The sequence below is a fragment of the Eptatretus burgeri genome, chromosome 12 (assembly GCF_056783735.1).
Source record: "Eptatretus burgeri isolate ZD-2024b chromosome 12, Ebu_testis_v1, whole genome shotgun sequence".
NCBI classification, from domain to species: domain Eukaryota; kingdom Metazoa; phylum Chordata; class Myxini; order Myxiniformes; family Myxinidae; genus Eptatretus; species Eptatretus burgeri.
Window position 1 is genome coordinate 47509698 of NC_140972.1, and position 16758 is coordinate 47526455.

A 16758-nucleotide genomic window follows, 5' to 3' on the forward strand; every position below is an offset into this window, starting at 1 on the left:
GTTTAAAGCCAGCGTACAACAACGTATGGCAGTGTTTTTCAGCGTGCTCTCAATGTTTCCAAAACTTACCCATAACGTATTCGACGTGTACCAGCGTTTCAGACAAATTTTCCAAAAATCGGCATAAGCTGGCTAAAACGTCAAGGTGTGACTGGGCCTTAAGCGTTCGATTTAAGTGAATCGGGATGCCCTCTGGAGGATTCTTGGTCTTCGTGGGGTGCTACCAAAACTGAACTCTCCTCTGGTATGTGTCTGATGTCTGAACTATACTCTGGTGCTGAGAGTGCTGTGAGATGTGTGTTATGGCCCCCACACTTTTCAGCACTTCTATGGACTGGATTCTGGGGAGGATGTCGGCGAGATCACGCTGCTGTGCATCACTTGGCAATGTCAAGATTTCTGACCTTGATTTCGCAGATGATGCAGTCATCTTTGTGGAGACTGGATATCCTTTTGGGGGCCCTCGAGGTGCTGAATGAGGAGTCGGAGCCACTAGGATTATTCGTTTCCTGGGTCAAAACGAAGATCCAGGCTTTCAGTGACATATTGGATGCTGCTATCTTGTCTGTTCCTGTTTGTGGTGAGGATGCTGAGGTCATGGAGAGATTCACTTACCTTAGCAGTGATATTCATGTCTCTGCTGGCTGTGAGCCAGAGGTGAATAGATGTCGGTCGGGCCTGGGGAGTCATGGATTCACTGAATCATGGGGTGTGATGCTGTCGGTACCTGTGCAGGAGGACAAAAGTCTGAGTCTTGGGGTCCTTTGTGCTTCCAGTCTTGCTCTACAGATGTGAGACTTCGACTCTGACCAGGAATCTAAGATGGAGACTTGATTCCTTTGGTACCAGATCTCTTCAGAGAATCCTTGGCTATCGCTGGTTGGTCTTTGTGTCCAGCGAGCAGTTGCTGAGAGAGATTCAAATGAGATTTGTTACCTGCATAGTCCGTGAGCATCAGCTGCGGCTGTATGGACATGTAGTTCATTTTCTTGATGCTGATCCTGCTCACCAGATTCTCCTAGCGACAGAGCCTCGTGAGTGGAGAAGGCCAATGGGCTGACCAAGTGTCTCATGGTTGCAGCATGTTGATTAGAATCTCAAGGATATGGGGATGGGCCAGGCATCTGTCTGGGGGATGGCCAGACGGAGGCCTCTGGAGTACCGGCGGAAAGTGGATGCAGCGACGCGCTGCTCCAGCGCATGCTCCTATACCTGACCCTGACCTTTCATGACTGAGCAAAAAAAAAAATTCCTGTCAATCATTGCAATTGCCACATTTACTCATCTGTGTAAGCAGAGGGGAAGTTGAGATTTGAATTGAGCAGTGAAGGAAGTAGGTAACAAAACAATACTAGAAAGTTCATGGAACACCTTACCCATGCAGTTTTGAGAAAAAGGACATGGGAAGGGTCTTTTAAACTCTTGCTTTGCATTTCTGAGCATGACCTATACTTCCGATGAGCCACAATTTTGTCTGAATCTTGATATTTCCCAACACTGAGAGCGTGAGCGGCACATTTGATTGGTCGAGATGGCATAGAGTGGCATAACACTTTGGCCAAGTACTGCTAAACGAAGGTTTTGGATGTGTGAATAAGGCAATTCGTGTTCTACAGTGTTCAAGTATATCATTCAATTGCAATAACATAAAGGTTGTACAAAAATGAAAAAAGGTTTCTTTTGGAAGACCTTTTGTTTTTTACACCGTTGAAGCACCTGGTCTTTTACACCACCATATTTAACACGTTACATTAGTTCTTTGTGCTTGCTGTTCATGTCCTTTGTGACATTTCTAAAATGATTTTCAAATCTGTTTGATTGCCAAGCAGACAGTAAAAATATTATGTCGCTCTTCTCTGCGCATGCATGATCAGGAAGAGATCCTATCCAATTTGCCATTTTCAGAGCCAAACCACTGAAAAACTGCAGGTTTGTTTTCCGATTCCTAGTCCAATTCGTGTTCAAAATATAAAATTCAATTGAAATTATGTAGTTCCTCGATTACAGACCATATCTGAAGAGAGATAGACAGACAAACAGACAGGCCGACAGAGTGGCTTTTCGCTACGCGTGCAGGGTAATAAAACAGGCACGACGAAAGGATAAAATAGCATTACTGTTCAAACACAGCTTTTGCAATGAATTGCTTGTACCAAGAAGCTTCTTAATTAAGATTTAACTACTACTTCAGAGTCTACCAACTTTGATCTAAAGCAATAAAATACTAAAGGCAATGTATATAATTTGCAACATGATGACATGTTGCATTACTTGTGGGAATTGAATTGAAGTGCAGTAATGCGATCTGCTACGGCCGCTTAAGTTGACCGTCAGGTCACCAAATGGCTGACACAAGTAAAACTAGAGGAGGAGCACTCGGTAGAGTGCAATACCTCCGCTGCCAATACTGCTTGGTCACTCAAGATGCTAGGTGAACCTGATATCCTATTCATTCAATTTAACGTCAACAGTGCTCAGAGTTATAGTTTGCAACTTTCCCTTTTACTTTTAACTTTTACATACTCAATTCATTCGTCATAACTAGATTCCTTGAGACAGAAATTGATTTTACGTGGGTATATCCACCTGAAGTTTGCAAAATCAGCCGCAATTATAATTTTGCCATTTTTTTGTTGGAAATCACTTATAACATGTAGAAATGCAAAAAAAAAAAAATCAAATATTTTTTCAAAATTGCCGCCATAGCGGCCATATTGGATTTTGGACCAAGTCCAAAATCTAATGGCATGATCCTTGGACCATACCTAATCCCCCCCACCAAGTTTCGTCGAAATCTGTAGAGGAGTTTTTCCATAATACTGTTCACAAACAAACAAACAGAAAGGGGTGAAAACAGTAACGTCCGATCTTCGATGGCGGAGGTTAACAAATAGAAACGACAGGAAAAGTTTGAAAAACAGTACCGTAACCGAGTTGTCCTGTTGCAAAGATTGGATCATTTCGGTTTTGATTGCATCCCGCTTGGTGGAGGTTTTCCTCGCATCAAAAAGTACTAGTGCATGCCCGTAGGTGCGTGCCCGTAGGTGCAAACAAAACAAAACAAAAAACTTTCAAACCGCATGCCAGAAACAACCACACAGGCCATGCCTTCGCTCTCACGTGCCCGTACATGCAAAAAAAAAAAAACTTTCAAACCGCGTGCCAGAAACAACAACCACACAGGCCGTTCCTTCACTCTCGCAAACGACGATTGGATTGGGGCATTGTGTTTAATGAAATCGAGAAAGAAAGAAAGAATACAGTAAGTCGATAAATCAAGAAAAAAATCGAGAAAGAAAACAGTAATCGTCACTGACTGGATTGGGGTATTGGGTTTAAGAAAATCGAGAAAGAAAGAATCGAGAAAGAATACAGTAATCGTCACTCTCCGGAAGTGAAGTCCTCACTGTCCGAAGTTCGCATATGGCAGTTACGATTATTCGCAATTTATTCTTAATGGCCAATTATTCAATTAGCGCCAACGTATTTTGCCTTTTCCCAATGTCATCACAAGGAAAAACACAAAGAGAAGAGGAAAAGGAGAAAAAAAACGTGCAAAAAATAATTTACTTCCTGCTTCGGAGCATACCAGCTAACTCTGATGTTCCCCAAATTTATGCACTGTCTAATATGAAAACGATCATAACTTGTGGCATTGTGTTGATCTATAAATGCGCATAAGAAATCGAGAAATTATTAGAATACACGAAGTCATCACTCTCCAGAAGCCCGTACGTTGTAACCCGAAATGGCAAACGCGGCTGAGCTTCCCTTCCCCATCGGCCACGCCCACGCAACAACGTGTCTTGCCATTGGTTTGGTAAATAAATGGCCATAACTTGCGAAGCACTTGTCCGATTAATATCAAACCTTGAAAAGGCACATCCTCAGGTCCCCAGCAATATATCTGGCAAGTTTCAATTAGATCGGACCAGAGGTTGTCGAGAAACAGCGGTCACACACACACACACACACACACACACACACACACACACACACACACACACACACACACACACACACACACACATTACTGGAATTATAGATAGATGCTTAACAGATGTGGCATCCTTTTGGGTTAAAGTTGAACAAATTACCGCCATGACACCGTGTAATACGTTAACAGCCATTTCAGTGTTTTCAGAACATTTGTCACTTTATCACAGTTCAGGATATGTATATGTGTACATAATATGTACATTGTTTAGTTTTCTAGTACTGCTTAAGAGTACTGTATTTGCAAACAATGGTTCAATATATTCTCTCTGCTGGTTTTCAACATCTCGAGATTTCATTTTATTTTTATGAGATTTGTGACGTTCGTCAATTTTTTTTTTTTTTTTTTATGAGAACAAAAACAGTATTTTCTGCTTAAACATTTAAATGCTCCTGTATTAGGAACAAAATGCAGGATTTAATGACACAATGGCAAACATGCTACAAACCAAGTTGTATGGCTTGTTACCTCAAATAAAATTTACCTCTGTTGTGACTCAAGTTTTCTGAATTTCTCAGGACGTGACCCCCGGGGAGTAGGGCGTGGAACTGGCACCACCCCACAAGCTCCTGCAACGGTGATTACTTAAAACGTTTTATAAAAAATTGGAAATAGCCATCTCAGTCACTGTCCTGTCTTCTAATGCCAACTTAACCAGGGCAGTGTGGTGGTAGTAACAGGTGTCATTCGCATGTACTATACAAGGTTTTTTTTTTGGCTGATGACTATGATGGTAATGTTTGCAGTAATTTTTGTGTGGCAGGAATAGTTGGAATTTCTTTGATGGATGAGGCTTGCAAAGCAAAACATACCACTACATTTACCTTTAATTGGTGTCCTCGTTGATGATCTGACAAAAGCATTGTGAATCAACCACCTGGTTTGCAAATTCCTTCACAATGGTCACCAACCATGTTGTAAAATTGTGATCTCGAGGGTGCATTTGTAGTTCTGCACAAAACCTGCTCAAGCCCCTGATATAGTCACTTTGAACTCGAGTGAACATTCGTGGTAGATTCTCACTGTTAAATGGCTTTGAAGTTGTGGCAATGCAAAGAGGGGTGTTTGTTGTGCGAGTCATGCTGAAGGAACCTGCACTTCAGTAACCTAAACCCCAAGCTGGGCGATGGTTGGCCGTTTCAATGTCACACCCTATTCTTGCTAAATAGCTCAAGTTGTTATAGTATTGATTAAGAAGTGGTGCAGGGTCATGCTGAGTCATGCTATTTCTTTTTAATTAATTTGTACTGACCCAAAGGCCTTTTTTGAATGGCTTTATGTGCCTACATTAGAATGTCAATGGGGCTGAGAATTCTGCTCTTCAAGAGTCGGGGAGGGAAATCAAAGTTACGAGTCAGTCGAGTTAGCTCTCCATGTGAAAGCGAGTTGCTTGATAGCCACTACCTCACCACAGACTTTGGTGTATTCAGGCCAAGAGGATGGATGCGATTGCTCCATGAGATGGAATGAATGTGTGTATGAGAGAGCAAGACTGTCATGAAAGTTTTCCCACGTAGAGTCGATATTGGACGCATACATGAAAGAATTCCTTGTGTAAGAGGACAGATTGCAGTCCCTACTAGTCAGCTTGAGTAAATAAACAGACTGTATTATTAGAGATTTGTACTTCTGCAAGGACGTGGGCAGAGGAGGAATAGTAGAGATTGAATGGAAAGCTCGGCATTACCATATCTATGGAGGAGGGAACATTCCATTCGCGGAGACGTTCACAGATTGCGTCAGACCAATAGAATCGCAGGACATAGCTGCAGTGCTGTGGTTGTTGCAGTGCAAACTCCCAGGGTGGCAGTTAAAACAAGAGATAAAAAGTTGGGACGGGTGGGTATTCGATGGTTACAGACAGAAATGCATATATGTATATATATATATATATATATATATATATATATATATATATATATATATATATATATTGTTGCGGTTCTCGGAACCGCATGCATACAACAGATAGGTGTCCCAAGACAGTTATTCCATTATTATACGTGTAGATAGACCCCTTCCTTTTGTTTAGCGGGACAACAAGGGAGCGCGTTGCGATGATCAAATAGCTAGGGTTGCTTCAATCATTTTTTACTTCAGCGCCGAGTCATGTGATTGTGGTGTGCTTGTTGGTGCGGGATTATTGACTCGAGCTTCCGATGGTCTGGGGAGGATTGCCGGTTGCATTAAAAAGGCATGCGAATAAATACCTCTTAAGAGGCTGCACGGATGGTGTTTTTCACGGCATGGGAAACACGGCCAGCACGACGCCCGCGCTGCACGAAATGCGTACGGAGGCCGATTAAGACGACGCCACGCCATGTTGGGCGGGATACGAGTGTGCAGAGTAGAAGTGGCTTGTTTCTTTTCATCCTCAATATCCAACACATATTGATGTTCGCCCCGCGCACACGCTAGTGGAGTCGTATGAACGCGAGCGCTGGCCACGTGCGTAATGGCCGAACTGCGCACACTGTATGGAATGTGCTCGAAAGCAGACACGTACACCGCTCGCGAGGCGTGATGTGCCTTCGGCCCTCGCTGGCGGCGGAAGATTCTCCACGGATGATGGGCATCTTTTCGTCTCTGTGGCCGGCGAGGCTGCGATCGGGCCGAGGGGTGTGCAGTGCAGGCTGCGTTGGCGTGCACGGGGCGAGCGCGCTGATCGGCGCTGGTCGGGCGCCTGAGCGGGACCCTCGACCGGTCGCCCGGGCATGGCCCGGGGGGTTTTTGCGGGACGGTTCGCATGCCAATTACGGTGTGGGCGATTTGTGTCATGTTGTGGGGTCGGAGCGAAATATGTGAGGTGGTTTCCGGCCCAGGCTGGTGGGCCATGTGGCGGGTCGGGGCCAATCGGAGCGCCTGATTCAGATGGTCGCATTGTGGTTCGGGGTGGCCCCTCCCCCCGAGCTGCAAGTCCTGTGGAGGTCAGGGGAGTCCCTCCGTCTTGCCTCTTGCTTTTTGAGTTTCTCCGCCTCTCTCTCGCCTCGCCTCGTCAACACCGCCACGACCTGCCTCCTGCTCCTCATCTCCGCCCACACGACGTCGACCCCACCCGCCTATCTGGTCCTGCCTACTACTCCACCCTCGCACTCTGGACCTCACCCCTTCTCGACTCAAGCTCTTCCTTTACGGTGCCCAATTCCTGGTTCTAAACTCCCTCTTCATCGGGTTTTCTGTGTCTGTGTGTGCGTATGTGTGTGTCCTGGTGCCTGTCTGCCTAAGTAAGACCACAGAAGATCGTTATTGTTATTATTTTCACGTTAAGTCTGCTCTGTGTCCCCTTTTGTAACTTGATTGTAAATAAATCATTATTAGGAATGTTCCCTGCTCGTTTTTAGGTCATCTCTTCAAGCATGACCTAATAATATTGGTGTTGAGAGGAGAGGTGACGATCCGTCCGTCCGTCCGTTCACAATGAAGTTGAAACGGGAGATCTGGTCATTAGTGATCCTGATAGAGGTCAATGAGACGTACACGATGGTGTGACTTTCAAGGTCACCGAAGGTCAAGGTCAAGGTCACAAGGCCTTTGAAGTTGCGAAAATGACGATTTTCAAATTCTATCTGCTCCACCATTTCTCAAGCGATCTTGAATTTGATTGTGGCATATGAATCTATGGGACAATATCTAAATTTTGATCGGGCCGGATTTTCGATATTCGCTTTCGTTTTCGTGTCACGTGACTTCAAAGTTGGCAAAAAATGCGAAAATGACGATTTTCAAAATCTATCTCCTCCTACATTTCTCAAGCGATCTTGAATTTGATTGTGGCATATGAATCTATGGGACAATATCTAAATTTGGTCAGGCCGGATTTTCTATATTCGCTTTCGTTTTCGTGTCACGTGACTTCAAATTTGGCAAAAAATGCGAAAATGACGATTTTCAACATCTATCTCCTCCTACATTTCTCAAGCAATCTTGAATTTTATTGTGGCATATGAATCTGTGGGACAATATCTAAATTTGATCGGGCCGGATTTTCGATATTCGCTTTCGTTTTCGTGTCACATGACTTCAAAGTTGACAAAAAATGCGAAAATGATGATTTTCATGCGAAAATGACGATTTTCAAAATCTATCTCCTCCTACATTTCTCAAGCGGTCTTGAATTTGATTGTGGCATATAAATCTATGGGACAATATCTAAATTTTGTCGGTCCGGATTTTCGATATTCGCTTTCGCGTCACGTGACTTCAAAGTTTGCAAAAACTGCCCGACCTTCAGGAGGCTACATATTTTCTCGCAGAGATGACCGTCACTCCCGCACGGGAGTAATTTTTGTCTGTTCTTCCATTGATCCAGCACGGTCCGAATCCCAGCTTAGCCAGGACTTTATTCCCAACGATCCGTTCCTTTTTGCCGGTACGTCCTTCGCAGTGTCGCTCGGCTCCATCCGGTCCGGTAAAGTGATCCGGTTCGGACAAGGCGTACCGAGGGCGTTTCGCGGTAATTAAACCACATAATTAATTAGGTAAACCGATTAACCCATAGACGGGAGGACCCTAGGTCACGCGGTTGAGTTGTTGGCGTTAAGCGACCCGCCGCGTCACGGAATTATCCGTGTACGACAGCCTACAATTCCGGGGAGTCCAGTGGGAACCAACATAGCTTCCCCCACCTAGGGGTCTTCTCACCCGACTCCCAGCCCGCAACAATATATATATATATATATATATATATATATATATATATATATATATATATATATATATATATATATATATATATATATATATATATATATATATATTTCTTCTTCTTCCTCTTTCGGCTGCCCCCGTTAGGGGTCGCCACAGCGGATCATCCGTTATGATCCGCATAATGATTTGGCACAGCTTTTACGCCGGATGCCCTTCCTGACGCAACCCTGGTCGTCTCTTATGACACAGGGATATAGTACACCTATTCTAACCGGGGCATACGCCGGGCCCAGTACACTGGTACTCACTTCGCCGACCTCGGAAGGATGACAGGTTGTCAACCTCCTGGTGTGTATTAAATCAAGCGGCCAATGGGGCTTGAACTCAGGACCTTTTGGATCCCAGGCCGCTACCCTAACCACTACGCCAACACCAGGTATGTGTGTATATGTATATGTATATGTATGTATATATATATATATATATATATATATATATATATATATATATATATATATATATATATATATATATGTATATATATATATATATATGTATTATGTGATGCCGGTCGTCCGGCATCACATAATATGTTCTCCACAAAACCTTCCCAAGAGAATATATATATATATATATATATATATATATATATATATATATATATATATATATATATATATATATATATATATATATATTCTCTTGGGAAGGTTTTGTGGAGAACATGGGCATTGGTGGATGAAGCTCTTGACAGGAATGGCAATCCCACCATCAGGGTGGGGGTTTGGCCTGTCTTAAGAAAAGAGAAGAGCTATGGATATTCTGAGAGGAACATTTGTTTTAAAATACATAGTTTGGGATACATACACATGATTATAAATCCAAAACTGCTTGTGAAATTAAAAATTACCAAAACATACTTACTTTTAAGATTACAAAACAAATGTTACATTTTTTTTTTTAACTTTGCCCTTAATCTCAATATTTTACTGTTGTTGTTCTTTAGAAAAGTATTTTTTATGTGATTGTAGTCATGTTCTGAGTGAAGGTTAAAGTTGTATTGATCTGTTCTTTCCACCTCACCCATTCCCTCCCCCCCCCTTTCCTCCCTCCCCCCTCAAATCTCAAGCAGCATTCAACTGCTGTTTCAGCCCAAGACCAAGAAAAGGTAAAATTTCATCTCATTATCTATGTGCTTACAGAAGCCTGTGGTTAAAAAAAAAATACCACAATGTAAGAAGGAAAAGGCTTTAATCATTGCACTGATTGAAAGAGCTCAAAAATTGGAGGTTAAATACTTCCAAACAGAAAAAAAAAATCCCCTCCCCTGGGAGCAATCAATGCGACGGTCTTCCGATACACCGCCTGGATTCAATTTCTTTGTTTGGAAAACATAATTCTCCAAAGCTTGGAAATGGATTGCACCGAAACTGTAGCACAGAGTATACCAGATTTGGTGTCAAAGCCACCCAATACTCGCCTGTTTATATATTTATCGTTTTTAAAAGACGAGTCTAATAATTAATATTTTTTTATAAAGCATTGCAGTGAAGTATAATTATAAAGCAATATATGTATTTGTATATTGTAATCAGTAACAAGAGCGAGCGCAAGTGAGCACAATATACGCCCAAACAAGGTGTATACAGAATTGTGCTACAACATCGAAACCAGCATCCTGGTTGCCATGGCAACCACTTTAGATGAACGTATGTCGCGACACACCGTCTCCAGTCTGTACCTATGTACCAAATATGAAACGTGAAAGTTGAAAACTTTGAGAGTTAGAGTGCGGACAAGAACTGATGGAAAACAGCATCCTGGTTGCCAAGGCAACCACTTTAGATGACATGTTGCGACACACCGTCTCCAGTCTGTACCTATGTACCAAATATGAAACGTGAAAGTTGAAAACTTTGGGAGTTAGAGTGCGGACAGGAACAGACAGACAGACGGACGGACGACCGGCATCACATAATACACCCCGATATATATATATATATATATATATATCTGTCCCTCTCTGTCTCTATACGTAAATGTAAATATATATATATATATATATATATATATATATATATATATATATATATATATATATATATATATATATATATATATATATATATATATATATATATATATATATATATATATATATATATATATATATATATATATATATATATATATATATATATATATATATATATATATATATATATATATATATATATATCTGTCTCTCTCTGTCTCTATATGTAAATATAAATATATATATATATATATATATATATATATATATATATATATATATATATATATCTCGGGCATATAAAAAAATAGTGTTGGAGATAAAAACATAAGAAAGGAAACTAGAGAGGGAGCACTCGGGGGAGTGCAAAACCTCCATCGCCAATACTGCTGTGTCACTCAAGTGAACCTTGCATCTTATTCATTAAATATGATGTCAACAGTGCTGACAGAGTTATAGTACTTTTCTCCATTTTTTTTGGAGGGGGGGGGGTTGGAAATCACTTAAAACATGGAGAAATGCAAAAAAAAAAGAAATCGAAATTTTGTTGAAAAAAAAAGTTGCAAAATTTTTTTTTTTCTCCAACAATTTTTTTTTGGGGGGGGTTGGAAATCACTTAAAACCTGTAGAAATGCAAAAAAAAAATTTTTTCTCTAACAATCTTTTTTGGGGGGGGGGTGGAAATCACTTAAAACATGTAAAAATGCAAAAAAAAAAAATTCTCGAACATTCCATTTTTTTGGGCGGGGGGGGGGACCAAGTCCAAAATCTAATGGCATGATCCTTGGACCATACCTAACCCCCCCCCCCACCAAGTTTTGTCGAAATCCGTCGAGGAGTTTTTCCGTAATACAAAAAAATTTCACATTTTCCCGCTGACGCTCACGCCGGGGTTATCACTATTGCTCTCTGTTCTTCGAACAGGCGAGCGAAAAATACATACATAAACATCACCACTTATGGCAGGCATGGATAAGGATCTGAAGAGTTTGGCTCATGTTGTATGATCGTTTTCATTACTTTATTCATGCAAGCTGTTAGTTGGTTTCAATATGTGGACAAATCATATCCAACTCAAACTTTTGGAAGACGCATAGGAGTAAGCCCGTCCAATGAAGAACAAGACATGGATGTTGAATTTCGTGTGTAAGAGGATGGATAGGAAATGGAGCCAAATGCCCTGTGAAAACAGAATTTTTTATTCTCCCTCTATTAGATTGAGGCTCATGGAAGATGAAGGTGATGGGAAAAAAAAGACACAGAGTGAGAGTGAGAGAGACAGAGAGACAGAGACAGAGAGACAGAGAGACAGAGAGACAGAGAGACAGAGAGACAGAGAGACAGAGAGACAGAGAGACAGAGAGACAGAGAGACAGAGAGACAGAGAGACAGAGACAGAGAGACAGAGAGACAGAGAGACAGAGAGACAGAGAGACAGAGAGACAGAGAGACAGAGAGACAGAGAGACAGAGAGACAGAGAGACAGAGAGACAGAGACAGAGAGACAGAGACAGAGAGACAGAGACAGAGAGACAGAGAGACAGAGAGACAGAGACAGAGAGACAGAGAGACAGAGACAGAGAGACAGAGACAGAGAGACAGAGACAGAGAGACAGAGACAGAGAGACAGAGACAGAGAGACAGAGACAGAGAGACAGAGACAGAGAGACAGAGACAGAGAGACAGAGACAGAGAGACAGAGACAGTGATAGTGATAGAAAGAGAGAAACAGAGAGACAGTGATAGTGATAGAAACAGAGAAACAGAGAAACAGAGAGATAGAGACATCGAGAGACAGAGAGAGACAGAGACACAGGGAGAGAGAGGGACAGTGACAGTGACAGAGGGACAGTGACAGTGACAGTGACAGTGACAGAGAGACAGAGAGGGACAGTGACAGTGACAGTGACAGTGACAGAGAGACAGAGAGGGACAGTGACAGTGACAGAGACAGAGAGGGACAGTGACAGGGACAGTGACAGGGACAGTGACAGGGACAGTGACAGAGACAGAGAGGGACAGTGACAGTGACAGTGACAGAGACAGAGAGACAGAGAGGGACAGAGACAGAGATAGAGAGACAGAGAGGGACAGTGACAGTGACAGAGAGACAGAGAGGGACAGAGACAGAGATAGAGAGACAGAGAGGGACAGAGACAGAGATAGAGAGACAGAGAGGGACAGAGATAGAGAGACAGAGAGGGACAGAGACAGAGAGGGACAGAGACAGAGATAGAGAGACAGTGATAGAGAGGGACAGTGACAGTGACAGAGAGACAGAGAGGGACAGTGACAGTGACAGAGACAGAGAGGGACAGTGACAGTGACAGAGAGACAGAGAGGGACAGAGACAGAGATAGAGAGACAGAGAGGGACAGTGACAGAGATAGAGAGACAGAGAGGGACAGTGACAGAGAGACAGAGACAGAGAGACAGAGAGGGACAGTGACAGTGACAGATAGAGACAGAGAGGGACAGTGACAGTGACAGATAGAGACAGAGAGGGACAGTGACAGTGATAGAGAGACAGAGAGGGACAGTGACAGTGATAGAGAGACAGAGAGGGACAGTGACAGTGATAGAGAGAGAGAGAGGGACAGTGACAGTGATAGAGAGAGAGAGAGGGACAGTGATAGTGATAGAGAGACAGAGAGGGACAGTGATAGTGATAGAGAGACAGAGAGGGACAGTGATGGTGATAGAGAGACAGAGAGGGACAGTGATGGTGATAGAGAGACAGAGAGGGACAGTGATAGTGATAGAGAGACAGAGAGGGACAGTGATAGTGATAGAGAGACAGAGAGGGACAGTGACAGTGATAGAGAGACAGAGAGGGACAGTGATAGTGATAGAGACAGACGGAGAGAGAGACAGACAGAAAGACAGTGATAGAGACAGTGAGAGACAGTGAAAGAGAGATAGACAGTGATAGAGACAGAGACAGAAAGACAGTGATAGAGACAGAGAGAAAGACAGAGACAGTGATAGACAGACGTAGTGAGAGAGACATAAAGACAGAGACAGTGAGAGAGACAGACAGTGAGAGAGAGACAGAGAGACAGACAGATAGAGAGACAGTGATAGAAACAGAGACAGAGAGAGACAGAGACAGTGAGAAAGACAGAGACAGTGATCGAGACAGACAGACAGAAAGACAGTGACAGAGATAGACAGATAGAGAGATAGAGACAGTGATAGAAAGAGAGAGATAGAGAGACAGAGAGACAGTGATAGAGAGACAGAGATAGACAGAAAGACAGTGATAGACAGAGAGAAAGACAGACAGGGACATATATAGAGAGAGAGACAGAGAGAGACAGTGATAGAGTGATAGAGACAGAGACAGAGGGAGACAGTGAGACAGAGAGAGAGAGAGAGAGAGAGAGAGAGACAGTGATGGAGACATAGATACAGAGACAGTGATAGAGACAGTGATGGAAACAGAGACAGAGACAGTGAGAGAGATAGAGAGAGACAGTGATCGAGAGAGAGATAGAGAGAGACAGTGATCGAGAGAGAGATAGAGAGAGACAGTGATCGAGAGAGAGATAGAGAGAGACAGTGATAGAGAGAGACAGTGATCGAGAGAGAGATAGTGATCGAGAGAGAGACAGTGATCGAGAGAGAGACAGTGAGAGAGACAGTGATCGAGAGAGAGATAGAGAGAGACACAGTGATCGAGAGAGAGATAGAGAGAGACACAGTGATCGAGAGAGAGATCGAGAGAGAGATAGAGAGAGACACAGTGATCGAGAGAGAGATAGAGAGAGACACAGTGATCGAGAGAGAGATAGAGAGAGACACAGTGATCGAGAGAGAGATAGAGAGAGACACAGTGATCGAGAGAGACACAGTGATAGAGAGAGACACAGTGATCGAGAGAGACACAGTGATCGAGAGAGACACAGTGATCGAGAGAGACACAGTGATAGAGAGAGACACAGTGATCGAGAGAGACACAGTGATCGAGAGAGACACAGTGATCGAGAGAGACACAGTGATCGAGAGAGACACAGTGATCGAGAGAGACACAGTGATCGAGAGAGACACAGTGATAGAGAGAGAGAGATCGAGAGAGACACAGTGATAGAGAGAGAGAGAGATCGAGAGAGACACAGTGATAGAGAGAGAGAGAGATCGAGAGAGACACAGTGATAGAGAGAGAGAGAGAGAGAGACCGAGAGAGACACAGTGATAGAGAGAGAGAGAGAGAGAGAGAGAGAGAGAGAGAGAGAGACCGAGAGAGACACAGTGATAGAGAGAGAGAGAGAGAGAGAGAGAGAGAGAGAGAGAGAGAGAGAGAGAGAGAGAGAGAGAGAGAGAGAGAGAGAGAGAGAGAGAGAGAGAGAGAGAGAGAGAGAGAGAGACCGAGAGAGACACAGTGATAGAGAGAGAGAGAGAGAGAGAGAGAGAGAGAGAGAGAGAGAGAGAGAGAGAGAGAGAGAGAGAGAGAGAGAGAGAGAGAGACCGAGAGAGAGAGAGAGAGAGAGAGAGAGAGAGAGACACAGTGATAGAGAGAGAGAGAGAGAGAGAGAGACCGAGAGAGACACAGTGATAGAGAGAGAGAGATCGAGAGAGACCGAGAGAGACACAGTGATAGAGAGAGAGAGATCGAGAGAGACACAGTGATAGAGAGACAGAGAGACAGAGAGACAGAGAGACAGAGAGACAGAGAGACAGAGAGACAGAGAGACAGAGAGACAGAGAGACAGAGAGAGAGAGAGAGAGAGAGAGAGAGAGAGAGAGAGAGAGAGATTTTTTGCAAGAAAGAGGGTTGGATGATTTCATTTGGGGATAGAAAACATCATTAAATAACTTCCCTCATCAAAACATCTGTGCTGCAGTTGCTTCATAAATTGTATTTTGGTTGGCCTGTTTTATGGTCCCAGAAAAATGATTGATGCTGCTGAGCACACAGGTTCAAATCTCCTGTACTCTGGTTTGTCCATTGTCCACAAATCTCCTTATAATTTCTGGACAGGTCCTCATGTCTGTCATGCTTACTTACTCTGAAGAAAATTGAACCTTTGAGTTTCATTCGTTTTTCTATCCTTTATTTGTATAACGTGTTAACTGTTGAATGATTAAAGGTTTTGTCTTTAAGCAAGATAGTTGGCTGCAGAGTTGTGATGACTGGAAAATCGTTTTTGGCTAATTTTCCTGTTTGTGCATTCTCTTCAAACCTCCAACATAAATTTTAAACATTTGTTTCTCTGCCTTGTTCTTCCACTTCCTAGGCTGTCCTCCTAATGCAGGTACTCCAGCTTTCTCAGGAGCAGATCTCGAGCCTTCCAACAGACCAGCAGAACTCCATCTTGCTTCTCCGCCAACAACTCCACCGTTCAGTTCCACCATAAATCTACTTTGTATTTATTCCCATTTGGTTTGAATAAAACCATAACCTTTTAAATATCTGAGGATATTTTGTGTCTTCTCTGCTTGGAAAGTCCACCTTTTGTGGCCCTTCACATTTCAGTGCTAAAACTTATCGCAGGACATTAGTCGACTAGTAATAAGCGTCCACAACCATCCTTGACCACGTAGTGGAACATTGGTTGAGACCCTCATTTTTCCACCTTTAAATGTTTTCTCCGCAGCCGCTTCAGCAGTTGATATGGAACTCTTCATACATGAGCACCTTCCCATGAAGAATTTGTTTCATCAAAGTTACATGATCATTGGATGGAAAATATGGCCTGCATTCCAAAACGTCTTTTCTGTCGGCATGGGCTGTGCAGGGTGTGTCACAAATTGGGAATAAACAGCCTCGGCAGAGCAATTATTATTTTTTTGTGTTTCTTTCAGCTCAGTTTAGTATTTTTGCAAGACAAAATCCTTCAAGCCAGTGTCATAACCACAGTGACAATAACCAACTCGTAAGACAAAGGTTAAGACCACTACAAATGTGAATGAGTACACCAATAAAATCCAAAGGAAAGTTTTTAAGGTCAAACATTTTCACACCATTTAGTATTTGTTGAAATATCTTTGTACTCTATTTATATGGCTTGTACAATGTTACGTCAACCGTGAACATAATGAAGGAATCGTGACGGCATTAGCCAACCTTTTTAAATGT

At 42.8% G+C, this 16758-nt stretch overlaps 1 protein-coding gene across 2 annotated transcripts in view; it reads left to right on the plus strand.

Moving 5' to 3' along the window:
* The window catches only part of LOC147015549 (uncharacterized), a 103661-nt gene extending 87202 nt beyond the window's left edge, over positions 1-16459 (plus strand). For both annotated transcript variants that reach the window (XM_085850391.1, XM_085850392.1), the window contains 3 exons: positions 4516-4574; positions 9774-9812; positions 15917-16459. In XM_085850391.1, the coding sequence (XP_085706517.1) occupies positions 4516-4574; positions 9774-9812; positions 15917-16036 (218 nt within the window). In that variant the 3' untranslated portion in view covers positions 16037-16459. The remainder of the gene's footprint in view (positions 1-4515; positions 4575-9773; positions 9813-15916) is intronic.
* The last annotated feature ends 299 nt before the right edge of the window (positions 16460-16758 follow it).